This window comes from Perissodus microlepis, chromosome 3, assembly GCF_051167445.1.
Source record: "Perissodus microlepis isolate ML-2025 ecotype Zambia chromosome 3, ASM5116744v1, whole genome shotgun sequence".
Taxonomy (NCBI): Eukaryota; Metazoa; Chordata; class Actinopteri; order Cichliformes; family Cichlidae; genus Perissodus; species Perissodus microlepis.
This window is the reverse complement of record NC_140463.1, coordinates 44,870,876-44,883,466: the sequence shown is the minus strand read 5'-3', so window position 1 is coordinate 44,883,466 and position 12,591 is coordinate 44,870,876. Positions and strand designations below refer to the sequence as shown.

The window sequence follows — 12,591 nt, the reverse complement described above, 5'->3', positions numbered from 1 at the left end:
CTCGTACACAGACGTAGGTGGAGCGAAGGAGGCGACAGAGCGGCTCTGTCAAGAACTTCGTGGAGTCTGTAGTGCCGTGTTTCCTGCTCTTTTTTGGCTTAAAATAAGATACAAATTATTGAGAAACAGCGGGGGATATCGAGGAGCGTGAGCTGGACTTGGACACAGCCATGGACCGTAAGTGGAGCTGCTTTTATTTACTCATCTCAGACACTGGAGGCGAAACTGTACAGGGAGTTGTTTTGCGCACAAGGGAAAGCCCCGCTATCATTGGGTTTTGCGCCAACAGGAGGAGTCTGTTCCCGGATAGTAAGCTAACGTACAGACAGAAGTTTGACTTAACTTTGGTTTATCGCATACATGTGAGATAGCCGAGAGAAACTTGATGTTTAACTGAATGAATTTCTCAGCTTGTGGACAACTCAACTGGCACGAGCGGAGCGAACCAAACAAGTCTCGCGCTGCCAAGAGGCCTGTGGGATTTGTCCTCTTGAGAGATTTCCTTCTAGCCACTGAAACTTCGTTCAGAACTCTCGCCATTTAATGTTTTTCTGTTTGTAAGTGGAAATATTTTTTGTGAATCACGCTCTCAAAAGCTTGTCAGTCACAGTGAATAGTGTATTTTAAATTCGGCCTGGTTAAAACCAGCGTATAACGTTCTTTTCAATAAAAAAAAAAGTCGTATTTAATTGGGCGACGCGTTTAGCAACCGCCCACTCCGGCTTTAATTGACAAAAACGGTTCCGATAGGAAATTGTGGTAATAAGCTCTGTGTTCAGGAGAACATGTGTATGCAGATACTGTGAAGATTTCACAGCCGCCCCCGTTTCTATTTTATTCCATATATACCTTTGCCTTTAGGCTAAACCATAAACAAACGAGATTTTATAATGGAGTTCTGTTGACTTCCTATGTTTAGAGTGCAGCCACACTTTATGCAAATGTTATAAACCTTAAAATAGATTATGTTTGTTGATAAGTGTCACTTATCTCTGTCTTGGTTGTCGATATTGGCACGACAAACAGCCAACATCTGACTGAGCATCATAAAAGTATGTCCCTTTGTTCGGTCAGTAAAAATGAAAGTGATTCTAGCAACAGTATCGAAGGCCTCAGCTGTGATGCTCTTAATTCAGTCATTAATGAACTTTCGGTCATTGTGGGTATGTGCTTTCACTTTCACATCATCCAGACTCGGTAAGTAGAAAAGACTGTCTTTCACATAAGTGGTCAAAATGCAGTCATTACAGACTCATGTCATCCATTTTTTTTTTTTTAACAAACAACAACTTTTGTTTGTTTGTTTGTTATTTTTAGTCTTCACTTTGGGGCTTTACACAACCTCTTCATTCAGTATTATTCTGGCATTTTAGATATGATCAGAACCTAAAAAGCAAGAATAATGTCTTTGAGCTAAGGCTAGAAAGCGAACATGTTACAGCATGGAAAGGACTCTACTCAAGCTTTTGAACTGAACCTTTCCTGCCTGCTGATGGGTGGAGCTTTGATCGACTCACCCAGTGTCACACCTTACTTACTGCCTGAAACTGGAGTGCACCCTGCACTAAAGGCTTCCAGCAACAAAGCTGGTAACCTGACACCAATATTAAAAGCCCTGCCTGTCATTGTTTGCCTTTTTCTGCACTTCGTCTCCTTCTTGGTAGCTTTGCAGGCAAGTGGTTTATGACAACCAGAGATTATATTTAGCTGGGAGGCCCTTGTATCTCGGCGCCCTTCGACCCCGTTGGACGCTGCACTCTCCTGTAGAATTCCACCCTGACCTCACCACAAATGACAAACTCTGACTAAACCACAAATATGCAACAAATCTGTTTTCTATTATTTTTGTCATCTCCACCACCACTGCGTGCTTCCTCGTGTAAGTCGTAGATGGAAAACCTGCAGTTTTTCCTCAATAAGTTGGTTAAATTCCTTTCTTGTTTCTGTTCACCACAGCTGGATATGGATGGAGCCTTACCCCGCTCAACCAGGGTAAGCACACTTTCCTTTTTAAAAAGAATTACTGATGTTCTCTGCAGCGATTTCATGAGTAAACATTTCTACCCTCGGGTGTAGTGACGATCGATGAGGCTGTCTGTGTTGACACACTGACACAAGTAAAGCAGTATTTCACAATGACACAATGCCTTTGCTTTCCTCAACAGCTCCCTACATAGAGATTATCGAGCAGCCAAAGCAAAGGGGGATGAGATTTAGATACAAGTGTGAGGGACGGTCTGCTGGCAGCATCCCCGGAGAAAAAAGCAATGACACCACTAAGACGCACCCAGCAATCAAGGTGAGTTGGCACAACTTACTAATGCGTTTTAGCGACAATTCATTAAATATCATTTACATTACAGATAATATACACATTGGTGAAGATTTAGGTAAAACAGGTGCATCAACCACAGCAACTGTTTCCACAGTGACTCATGTACGTCAACTGTACATTTATGGTGGAGAAGGTCAGTGCTGAAAAAAATGCTTTCTCCAGCTGAAACATCTGTTTTTCCTGTTGAATGTTTGGAACACAGACTGTGTATGCGTGATGGATGAAGCAAGAAAGAAATCCAATATTATTCAAAAATACTATCCTTTTCCTAGGATAAGGAGAATCAGACGTTAGAAGTTTAGTTAAATCACAACAGAATGTACACGTGTGCATAAGAAGCAACTGCTTGTAGGTGGTTTGTTGGTTGAAATTCTCTGCTTTCCCTCATTTCATGTAAAAAAAAAAAAAAAAAAAAAAAAGGATATATATTGTGTTACGTTCTTAGTCTAGGCGTGTCTTGAACACAACAAGACGTTGGCCCACTCACACTCCACCCAAGCAAGAACCCAAACAACAATATCTTTTAAAGTGCTAAGCAGCCATTTATTTGCTTCAGCAGTGAGCAGTGCCAAAAATAACAAACAAAACTCCCTAATGGTCCCTACGCTTTCCTGCACAAAATTAAAACCAAACAAAAGACAATTCACTTACCTAACTTTCTACATGAAAAACAGGAGAAAACTTAATCAACAAAAATGGCTTCTCACGCCTACTAGGCTGCTGCAGTGAACAATATATACAAGGTGAACAAAATACTCAATCTAAAATGCTACTTTACAAATCTATTTACAAAATTGAAGTACTAACGCCACACACACACACACACACACACACACACACACACACACACACACACACACACACGAGGTTAAACTTGCAACTCACTCTGCACAGACACTCTATCAAAAAAACGAATCAAAAGCTCATGCTATTTGTTGGATGGTGGAGGCTAGTAGAGAGGGGGAGATCACGACAATGACAAACTGAAACACAGGGCTTAAATACATAGAGGGAGCAATCAGGGAATGGACAACAGGAGGGAAACACAGCTGGGGCAAATCAGAACTGACGAGACAAGGAAGCGTAAACTGAACACACTGAGATAAGACAGACCTTCAAAGTAAAACAGGAAACACATAACAGTCACGCCTAAAACAAAACACTGACAACATTGGATCGTAACAATTGTGTTGATCATTTCAATTGAAAACGTAATTTCCAGAAGAAAACATTTTTCCTACAATATCGGCAAAATTAATTCTGGACTATGAAAGAATGGAGTGATGTTATCAGCTAACGCTAACAAGCTTGGTTTGCAAGGTGCATCTGTTAGTACAAAGTCATAAACCCAAACTGAAGAATGGACCTGTCAGACAGGCACTAGGACAATATTAGGACAATATTAAAAATGTCCTAGAAGGCTTCAGTACTATAAACATAGTTGAGATGTCCAGTTCGTTAACTTGAATTAATGGGGTGAAGCATTGCAAACAACTTAGTCATAGACCCTAAACTGAACAGCACCACCAGTAAGTCATCAGACCAACGTTTGTGTATCAGAACCGGTGATTCTTCTCTGCAAGTTGCATGCAGTGAGTTTGTTTAAGCTGTAGACAATGCAAGTGCCCTTATGGCTGAACCTTCTATCAGTAAAACTCTGTTTTTTTTTATGGACAGGTGCACAACTACAGCGGCCCCCTGCGTGTTCGCATTTCATTGGTGACAAAGAACTCACCCTACAAGCCTCATCCTCATGAGCTGGTTGGAAAAGACTGCAAACACGGCTACTATGAGGCTGACCTGCAGGAGAGACGAATACACAGGTAGGACTAGTTTGTATGTAAAGATAAAATCAGACACTTCAGAGAAACCTAAAGGAAAAAAAGCAATACAGAGAGCTACGGTGTCTCGAGGAAAACTACAGTTTCAGGCTAATGCAAAGTGGAGTTTTGCAGTGACTGACCTAGATTAGCCCTTGATTGGTTCTGGAAAATGACGTGTGTACTGTCACCTTGCTTGGTGTCTAGATGAGCAAAACTTTAACAGAATACTTTTTTTTAGTACAAAAGCGTTAACATTTCCTCTGTATTACAATCAGAACAAAATTTCCACAAGTTGGAAAAAAAACCCAAATCATTCCCAATTTGGTTCTGAAGTGGAAATACTGACTGATAAGATATGTTGAAACCTACTGAACCCATATACCTGGCAAGACATGACAGTTTTTTTCTGTCTTCATTGAAACAGTGACAAAGGTCAAACAAATCAGCTTGTACTGCAGACAGATGTGTGCACTGTGATTCAACATGAGCAACTGCACTTGCTTATGTTAGGCAATTGTTTTTCACACTGAACAGTTTATATCCTGATCATTGCTCTAGATCACCACACGAGTTATAAAAGGGAAACCGTTACACTGTTATTTCTAATTACAGTCTCCCTGGAGTCTAAATTAATAAAACATCATGTTAAATAACCCAGAAAAGTACATAAAAAATCTGTATGCTAGGAACAACTTTTTTTAATTGTTAAACTATATTTGACTGTGACTAACAACAACAATAATAATAATTAAAATAATAATAATAATAATAATAATTAGGTTAGGTTATAATGCAGGTATAATGCAGGTACTGGACACAAGCAGTTCAAACACAGTCATTAGTGCAGCCAGAATAAGGGAAGATATGGGGTAGAAGTCAAGAACAGCAAATACTTCAGGAAGTAGCAGTGCAATGCCTACTAGTTTGTTAACCGAAAAAGTAAACTGGGTCAAAAGATCATTGCATGAACTGTGTTGCTAAATGTCTAAAAAGTTGTTTTGTTTTTTGTCCTTTCAGTTTTCAGAACCTGGGTATACAATGTGTGAAGAAGAAGGATGTAAATGAGGCCATCACTTGTAGACTGCAGACAAACAATAACCCCTTTAACAGTAAGTGGCTATAGTTAGAGATGAGTCTCCACCACAGATTTTAGTGATTGCCATATGTTTATGTTAACTACCTTTGTCCTTAAAGGATATGATAACATCATTTTGGCGGATAATTGTAATCATGTGCTTAATTTGGATTACTGACTTCTTCTCATGCAGCAGCTATGCGTTAACTTCTGTATGGTCAACTCTTATCAGCAACACTAAGCAAATTCTACTTCATGTTTGTTACTGAGACGATAGCGGGTGGTGGCTGTGTGCTGAAAAGTAGTATGCCAGGATGCAGTGGTTTGCTTGAGTGTTTTATTGTGTGTTGCGTACCACGCCCTTTTCCTTCTCTTTCTTGGATACAGTTCCTGAGGCTAAGGTGTGGGAGGAAGAGTTTGACCTAAATTCAGTCCGGCTTTGCTTCCAGGCCTCCATCACTCTCTCTACAGGGGAGCTCTATCCTCTGGAGCCTGTGGTATCACAGCCCATCTATGACAACAGTGAGTTGAACACAGCACACGTGAACAGAAATGCATATGCACCAAATTAGCTGATATACATATTTCTTATATGTTAATAATATAAGGTAAGAGGTGCTTATAGTAAGTACTGTACCATTGTAGAGAGACGAGTATCAGTCTAAGCTCTCTGTACCAGCACGTTCACACGTATAATCACGACTATAAAACTTCCAAATGTCCTGCAGCCTTCCATGCCCTCAGTGATTCTCTGTTCCTCTTTGCAAATTAATGTTTCCTCTCAGTTTGAAGGTATTTACAAGAAATAGACATCACCACAGACTCACTTGTGGATCAAATACATACATCTGTGTGTTTCTCCAAACAGCTGAAAAATTAAAGTTTAATTTCACTTTCGAAAAATGTCAGTTGTCTGTGTTTAAAAACAAACAAACAAAAAAAGTAGACAAAGTAAGCCAAATAAAACGGAGACGTTAGCCACCCAAGTATCGAAGTGCCAGCCAGAGCGGGCCTCACTGTGCATTTAGCATTTGTGTGATATTTAAGTGTTGCACTACTATCGTGTTCATGGGCACATAAAGGCTTTTGTTCTGTCTTGCAGGGGCTCCAAACACAGCAGAGCTAAAGATCTGCAGAGTCAACCGCAACTCTGGAAGCTGCAAAGGAGGGGATGAAATCTTTCTGCTGTGTGACAAAGTGCAAAAAGGTACAGTGTTACTGTACAGATACCGAAAGAGCACAGCGGCACACAGCACAACTAAACCTACACTTTCAGACTGAATAATCCATAAATAGAACTCAGGACTGAGTAAGCAGATGTAAAACTTGCAATACATGTAGAGCGGAAATGGTGTAAGTCCTTTACACCCACAGAAGATTGTGTGAGAAGAGAAGAAGTTAGAAGCAAGTGGTCTCAAAATAGAAGAGTGACTCACTTAATAAAATATACTATATGAGGTGACTGGGTTTCCATTTTTTACAGCAGCTGTCATGGCTTAGTTTCCTTCTTCAAAACAGCAGATGTGCTAATTATGCATGTAATGGATATATTAAAAAGGTTTAAAAAAAGGCAGACTACCTGTCATTACACACTAAACTGACTCGTCCTATATCATAATGCAACTTACAAACACGTGTTAGAGAGACATGCTGAGGCTTTCAGTGCTCATTTCCCCTTTAAGTTACAGCAAGTCCACTTTTTTACTGGACATACATGGTTAGCCAACGTTAAGTAGAGCAAGACCGTGTCTTCTTAGAGTCAACCTCAGGATATCTTATTCAAATAAAATTTTCTGTATTTCTTAAAAAATCGACTGGTCACACTGAAAAAATCTGTTCTTTCCAGATTAACTAAATCAGCTTTACCCTCTTTACCCTCGCTTTTTTTTTATCTGGAAGTTTTACTTCTACCACTGCCTTTCCGGTTGCCAAATTATCTGACAGATTCCACTTCAGAGAAACAACTAAGGAATAACACGATTGTGTTTGTCCAGAGCAGTGAGTTTACACAGTGATATCATTTTTGTTGTTGTTCAGATACAGAATAGGCTGCTAGCTGATGCCAGAGCCAACAAAGCTGCCACTTAATGAACATACGTAGGTCAAATATGCCAATACTGATATGTCTATACTCGAAGCCTCAAGCAATAAGCACAGAAATTGTTTGAACATTATAATACAGGTCACCTGTAATAAAAAGATTTACTAGTCTCTTTGACCATGTGTGTTACTCCTACGTCTTCTTTGGCATGCTGTGACTTAGATATTCTAAGTAAACATGTAGTGAACATTAAGCTTATAGATGTCAGACAGCGCAGTCAACAACACTGCCCATTGTACAGTCAATGAGAATATTCTTGAATGACTGCACACTGACTGCTAATTAATGTTGGCTAATGTCAGACAGATATGGAAAACTGAAATTTGTCTGGGCTAACTGTAGACAAGGAAAGATAAATAACGGCTCGGTCTCGAAAGTCAATTGATGAAGCATTTTTCTCATAATGAAAGTAACACCAGCAACTCTACCAGCTGTTGTTATGTTATTTATTGATTGATTTAATATTGTAATATAGCATGTAGTGCTATATCCCATGTTTTATGAATTCTTTGGAACCAGATCATTCTATTTGCTAGTCACTGCTTCCCATTAATAGACTTGAAAGCCACATTAATCAAGATATTGGACTATAATACACTACAGTTACACTTTAATAATTCATCAAACGACTGTCTTAAATGGGAAAGGTGTAACTTGCTAATTCAGTAAAAGGACTAGATGTTGTAGTCCCTGATAATGCATTGCGTTAAATGGCGAGAATCTTGAGGGATGGCTGTTATGAGGAAAGGCAGCCCAGAAACCTTTGGTGTTTTACCCAAGCTAATCTGACATTTTTGGGGGGATTAGAGATCTGATCTAAATTATCATATTAAGATTTGGGACACATTGTCAGTAGTGGACCTTGGATTCATCGTGTGTTTCAGCCATTATCACTAGACACCTTCATCCAAGGAGGCCCTGCCAGGGTTGATCAGGTCCCGGAGTGTGTCACTGGTTTATGTTAAATTGTTATTTCTCTTATTCTTTCTTCTGTTTAGTTTTCAACAGTTTATTTTCTCCTATCTATTCACTGCAACTGAGAAATAATACTTACCTCCTTAGCATTTATGGAGCCTCACTTCTTCAAAGGGATAGAGAGAAGTAAGACAAAAGAGACAAGATAGGAGAGTGCAGAGAGGAGAGCCGGAAGGGGGCGCTCGATCTGGCTTCCCACACCTCCCCTCCGGATCGGGCTTTATGCTCTACCTCCCCACTAGAATACAGTCTCCAAAAATGATCAGAGGAATTATTTTATTGTGTGTTGGTTTTTCCTGTCTGCAAACTTTGAACTCACTGAGATTGTTTTCAGCCGCAACAGGCAGCAGGTCTCAGCAGCAATGAGAGAAAAGTAGTGACAAGGACTTGATTTAGGTGGACACAAAGATGACTCCAAAGGAGTGCTAATGTTAGCTGCTAGGAAACTGCTGTAGGTGATGATGAAAATTAAAAAAAAAAAAAGGTTGACTGAAGCATCATGTATGCACTTCAGAAACCTCTGGGTTCAGACTGTGCCTTTGTTCCACATGTGGGATTTCATTGCATCTCAGGGAAGCTGCTGTGTGTAACACAATGCAAAGCAGTCACCTAATCTGTTTTTGTACTGAGTTAAAGCTTTCTTCTTCTTCTCATTCTTTTCCAGTTTTCTAAGAACTTAATGAGAAGCTGTAACTGCTGCTGTTTACACATACTACCTTTGAAAATGGAATTCTATTTTCTCAAGTTTTTGTACAACCGTTTCTTTTAAAGTGATCACTTTATGCTCATTATAAAAGCCTTTTTTTTCTTCCCTCACTTATCTGCTGCTGTTTGATCATGGCACGCATATATGCTTTGTATTTTGGATGTGGATGCTCCCCTGAGTATAATTTGATACATCTTAAACTGGATACAAATTGCATCATTGCGAAAAAAGATTGTGAGAAGGCTGAATTTTGTACTAGTTCATCTCTTGGTCCTGCTGTCTCTGGGAGCCTGTCACACAGCTACTTTCACAACGAGCGGAGCTGTCACATATCTGCTTTGAACATTCAACCCTTTTGGTTGAAGTTTAACAACTGAAGCTGGCTGCGAGCCTTCTAAGTTGTTGTTAAACTTGAGTGTTGCGTAGCAGCAAATGTGATGTAACACCCCCGGGGTCTTTTCTCTGTTAATCAAAAACATCAGAGCTGCTTTTGCACCGAAGCTGGCGAGTTAGTGCCCGATTATCTGATTATTCTTTTTGAGTTCATCACCAACTGCAGTATGTTGTTACATTTGCCATTTTCTGTTTCCCTGCAGAGGACATCGAGGTGCGTTTCTTCCAAGACTCTTGGGAGGGGAAGGGCACTTTCTCCCAAGCTGATGTCCACAGGCAGGTGGCCATTGTGTTTCGCACTCCGCCCTACCGTGACACTAACCTCACTGAGCCAGTGAGAGTCAAGATGCAGCTCCGGCGGCCCTCTGACCGAGAAGTCAGTGAGCCAATGGACTTCCAGTACCTGCCATCAGATCCAGGTAAAATATATAATATGCAGAAAATGTGCTGAATATGTGCATCTTTTCTCAAATTTAACTTCTTTATCATTTCCACCCTGGCAGATGAATACAGGCTGAGTGAGAAGAGAAAGCGTACAGGAGATATGTTCCAGAACCTGAAGCTAGGGCCCTTGCTATCTAGTGGTAGGTTAATAAGGTTGTTTTTTTTGTCAGCTGAGCATAGTATAATTGGATAATGGTTACACTGTTGTTAAGCACGGTATTATAAAGACGTCTTCTGACATTTCAGTGACCACTCCACAAGATAGACAGCACCTAAACCCATCAAGGAGAAAGCTGACAGCCAAGCCTCCATTACTGAACCCACAAGCTGGTGAGTCTGTTGCAGATGTTCCTTCCTTATTTGAACTCGTTTGAAGACATTTTACTTTACTTCCTGATATCTTTTACACAAACTAACAAATGGATTCATTCAAAAATTGTCATGCTTGGCAAATGTAATTTGATGATAGTTAATGTCCGCTTATAATAAATAATACTCTAAATAATAAAACAGTAATTTAGATTGGTGTTAGTTTCAATCTCCTCGTCTTCCTGTCTTAAAGCAGTTGAGTCATTAGCGGTGAACTTTGTGTATGTGAAATATGTGAGAAGGATTTTCTGCAGTGAGTTCTCAAATCACTTGCTTGTGTTTGCAGCAGCTGTGGTGCCCACTGGTCCCACCGGGGCAAAATCACATCCCCAATACTCCTTCCAACCAGGCCAGCTATTTTCTGAGCAGACAAAGGTAGAAGCCTCCAACATGTCAGCAGCTCCTGCCAACCAGTGGAAGATGACAGCCCTGGGCTCCCAACCAAAAGCAAACCCAGTGTCTAGCTTTTCAATGAACCCATCACCGGCCACCGTCTCCTCTACCATCACTTCCACTTCCAATCAGGACTACTCAACGGTCAACCTGTCAGATCTTCATGAATTCTTCCCCAACATTTCCTCGACTATCACCCAGCAGGAGCCCTCAGCTTCTCAAGTAAACTTGGCCTCTTCACAGACAAGCAACTCCTTCGCCCTCCAGAGCACTCAGTTCCGGGGAGAGCCACCATTTGTTGATGACGATATCCCAGATTTCCCTAGCTTCACTGAAGGCCAGGTCCCAGTCAACCTGGACAGCCTCAACATGGATGACTTGGAGGATCTTCTGAACCCCCAGCTTGTTGCTGTAAATCATCCTTCATGTCAGCCGACTGGCCCTTCGGGCTCCTCTACCGCTGCCCAGACTAGTGCAGCATCTCAGAATACTTCTGACCCTGCCAGCAACCCAGGAAGCACTTGGATGAATTACCCCAACAGCATTGTGCATCTGCTCCAGAACGAAATCATGACAGACAGCAGACCCAATAACAACCAAATGCTCGAAGACTTCGATGAGTTGATGTCTGCTGATGAGGACCGTCTTATTTCCATTTTTAACAGTGGAAGCCAAGCTGGGTTTGTGTCAGGACACCCGACTTAAAGTTTCTTTCATTTTTCCAAAGACCAATTGTATCTTCCCCTGTGGCCATCAGGACTAAAACTTCTTTATTATTGTAAGGCAAAAAAGGAAGTAGGCAGAGGAGACCGAATGTAGCAGCACTGCTCACTGTGGACACACTTCTTAAAATACCAGCAATGACTTTATGGTATTCAGTCTGACGCCTTGCCCAGTCGTATAGTTTGTCTGATAAATTACAATAAATTACAATGTAGGTGATCAGATTTCATGCCCTGTGAAACCCATGTCCAGCATCTGTGACTAAACGTTTAGGTCACTGTCAACATATTGATGGTGGAGACAGATTCTCCAGCGAATGTTTTAAGAAGACAGACAGCATGGGTACTTTGATAAAGGTATCTGGTGTGGTGATTATTTTTGGAACATGTTAAGCATGTTTTTGTACTGTCATTTGAACAATTTTGGTAGCTGTGGCCACAAAAATGTGCAGCTTTTGTCTCTTTTTTTGTCTTTATACAAAAGGGTTCATATATATGTAATCAGATCTAGAGGTAAGTCTACACAGATTATGTCCGTTTTTCAAAAAAATAATCTCTTTGGATTGCACCATTGTTTTCTGAAGGTTAACACAAACTATCTGAATGTCTTGGAAACAAAATGAAGGTGTACATTTATCAAACAAGCAACATTACTATATATGTGCTTATACTAGAGATTGTGCTTTTTATGTGGTAATAGTTTCCACTGCTCTGTAATCAGTTTTTCTACACTTATTTTATCAGTAATGGTTGCATTTTAACTCAGCTGTTTCAGACTTGCTATACTCTGCAGTAAGGTGCATTACTGAAATGTAATTATGTTTTTACGTGTATTATGAAAGTGGATCGTAGTATAATTGTGCTTTTTTTTTGGAATGAGACTTTGTCAACATACAAAACACTGTTTTGGCAATAAATACCACAACATATAAAGACGATTTTCAAAAGAGTATTTTACTTTGCAACTCTGTAACTGTTATACAGTACAAAGGGGAAAAAAATAAAGCTGAATGCAAGAGACAAATGTAAAATGGCAACAAGGAGTGCTTCAGTGGATCTTCTGAAAATGTGCATACAAATCAAGGATATTAGTCTTCTTCCCGGCACTCGAGCCTGTTAGAATCTTGTTAGTACTACTATTCTTGTATACAATATTTTCAATACAAAATAAAAAATCTGAAAGTGTTTCAGGTCATTCAGAAAATTTTACAACACAAAAAGAAGAGACAAATTTAGTGTTTTGGATTTTTTTTTT

General features: G+C 40.1%; 1 protein-coding gene across 2 annotated transcripts; it reads left to right on the top strand.

The window, feature by feature from the left end:
• Positions 1 to 12,587, top strand: rela (RELA proto-oncogene, NF-kB subunit a). Of its 2 annotated transcripts, none has more exons than XM_084924609.1 (11): positions 1 to 177; positions 1,957 to 1,992; positions 2,166 to 2,299; positions 4,013 to 4,158; positions 5,176 to 5,267; positions 5,621 to 5,755; positions 6,336 to 6,440; positions 9,612 to 9,827; positions 9,912 to 9,992; positions 10,099 to 10,182; positions 10,511 to 12,587. In XM_084924609.1, exons 1-11 carry the CDS (start codon positions 171 to 173, stop codon positions 11,317 to 11,319), a joined length of 1,845 nt encoding a protein of 614 aa, XP_084780735.1. In that variant the 5' UTR covers positions 1 to 170; the 3' UTR covers positions 11,320 to 12,587. The 2 variants fall into 2 exon arrangements, with proteins under 2 accessions (XP_084780735.1, XP_084780734.1); XM_084924608.1 differs by having other exon boundaries at positions 2 to 177; positions 10,508 to 12,587.
• The last annotated feature ends 4 nt before the right edge of the window (positions 12,588 to 12,591 follow it).

What these genes read in the sequence shown, in the direction of transcription:
- rela (XM_084924608.1), top strand. An exon ending in AGACGCACCCAGCAATCAAG is followed by an intron (nt 2,300 to 4,012) that starts GTGAGTTGGCAC and finishes TTTTATGGACAG; the next exon opens with GTGCACAACTACAGCGGCCC. An exon ending in AAACAATAACCCCTTTAACA is followed by an intron (nt 5,268 to 5,620) that starts GTAAGTGGCTAT and finishes TCTTGGATACAG; the next exon opens with TTCCTGAGGCTAAGGTGTGG.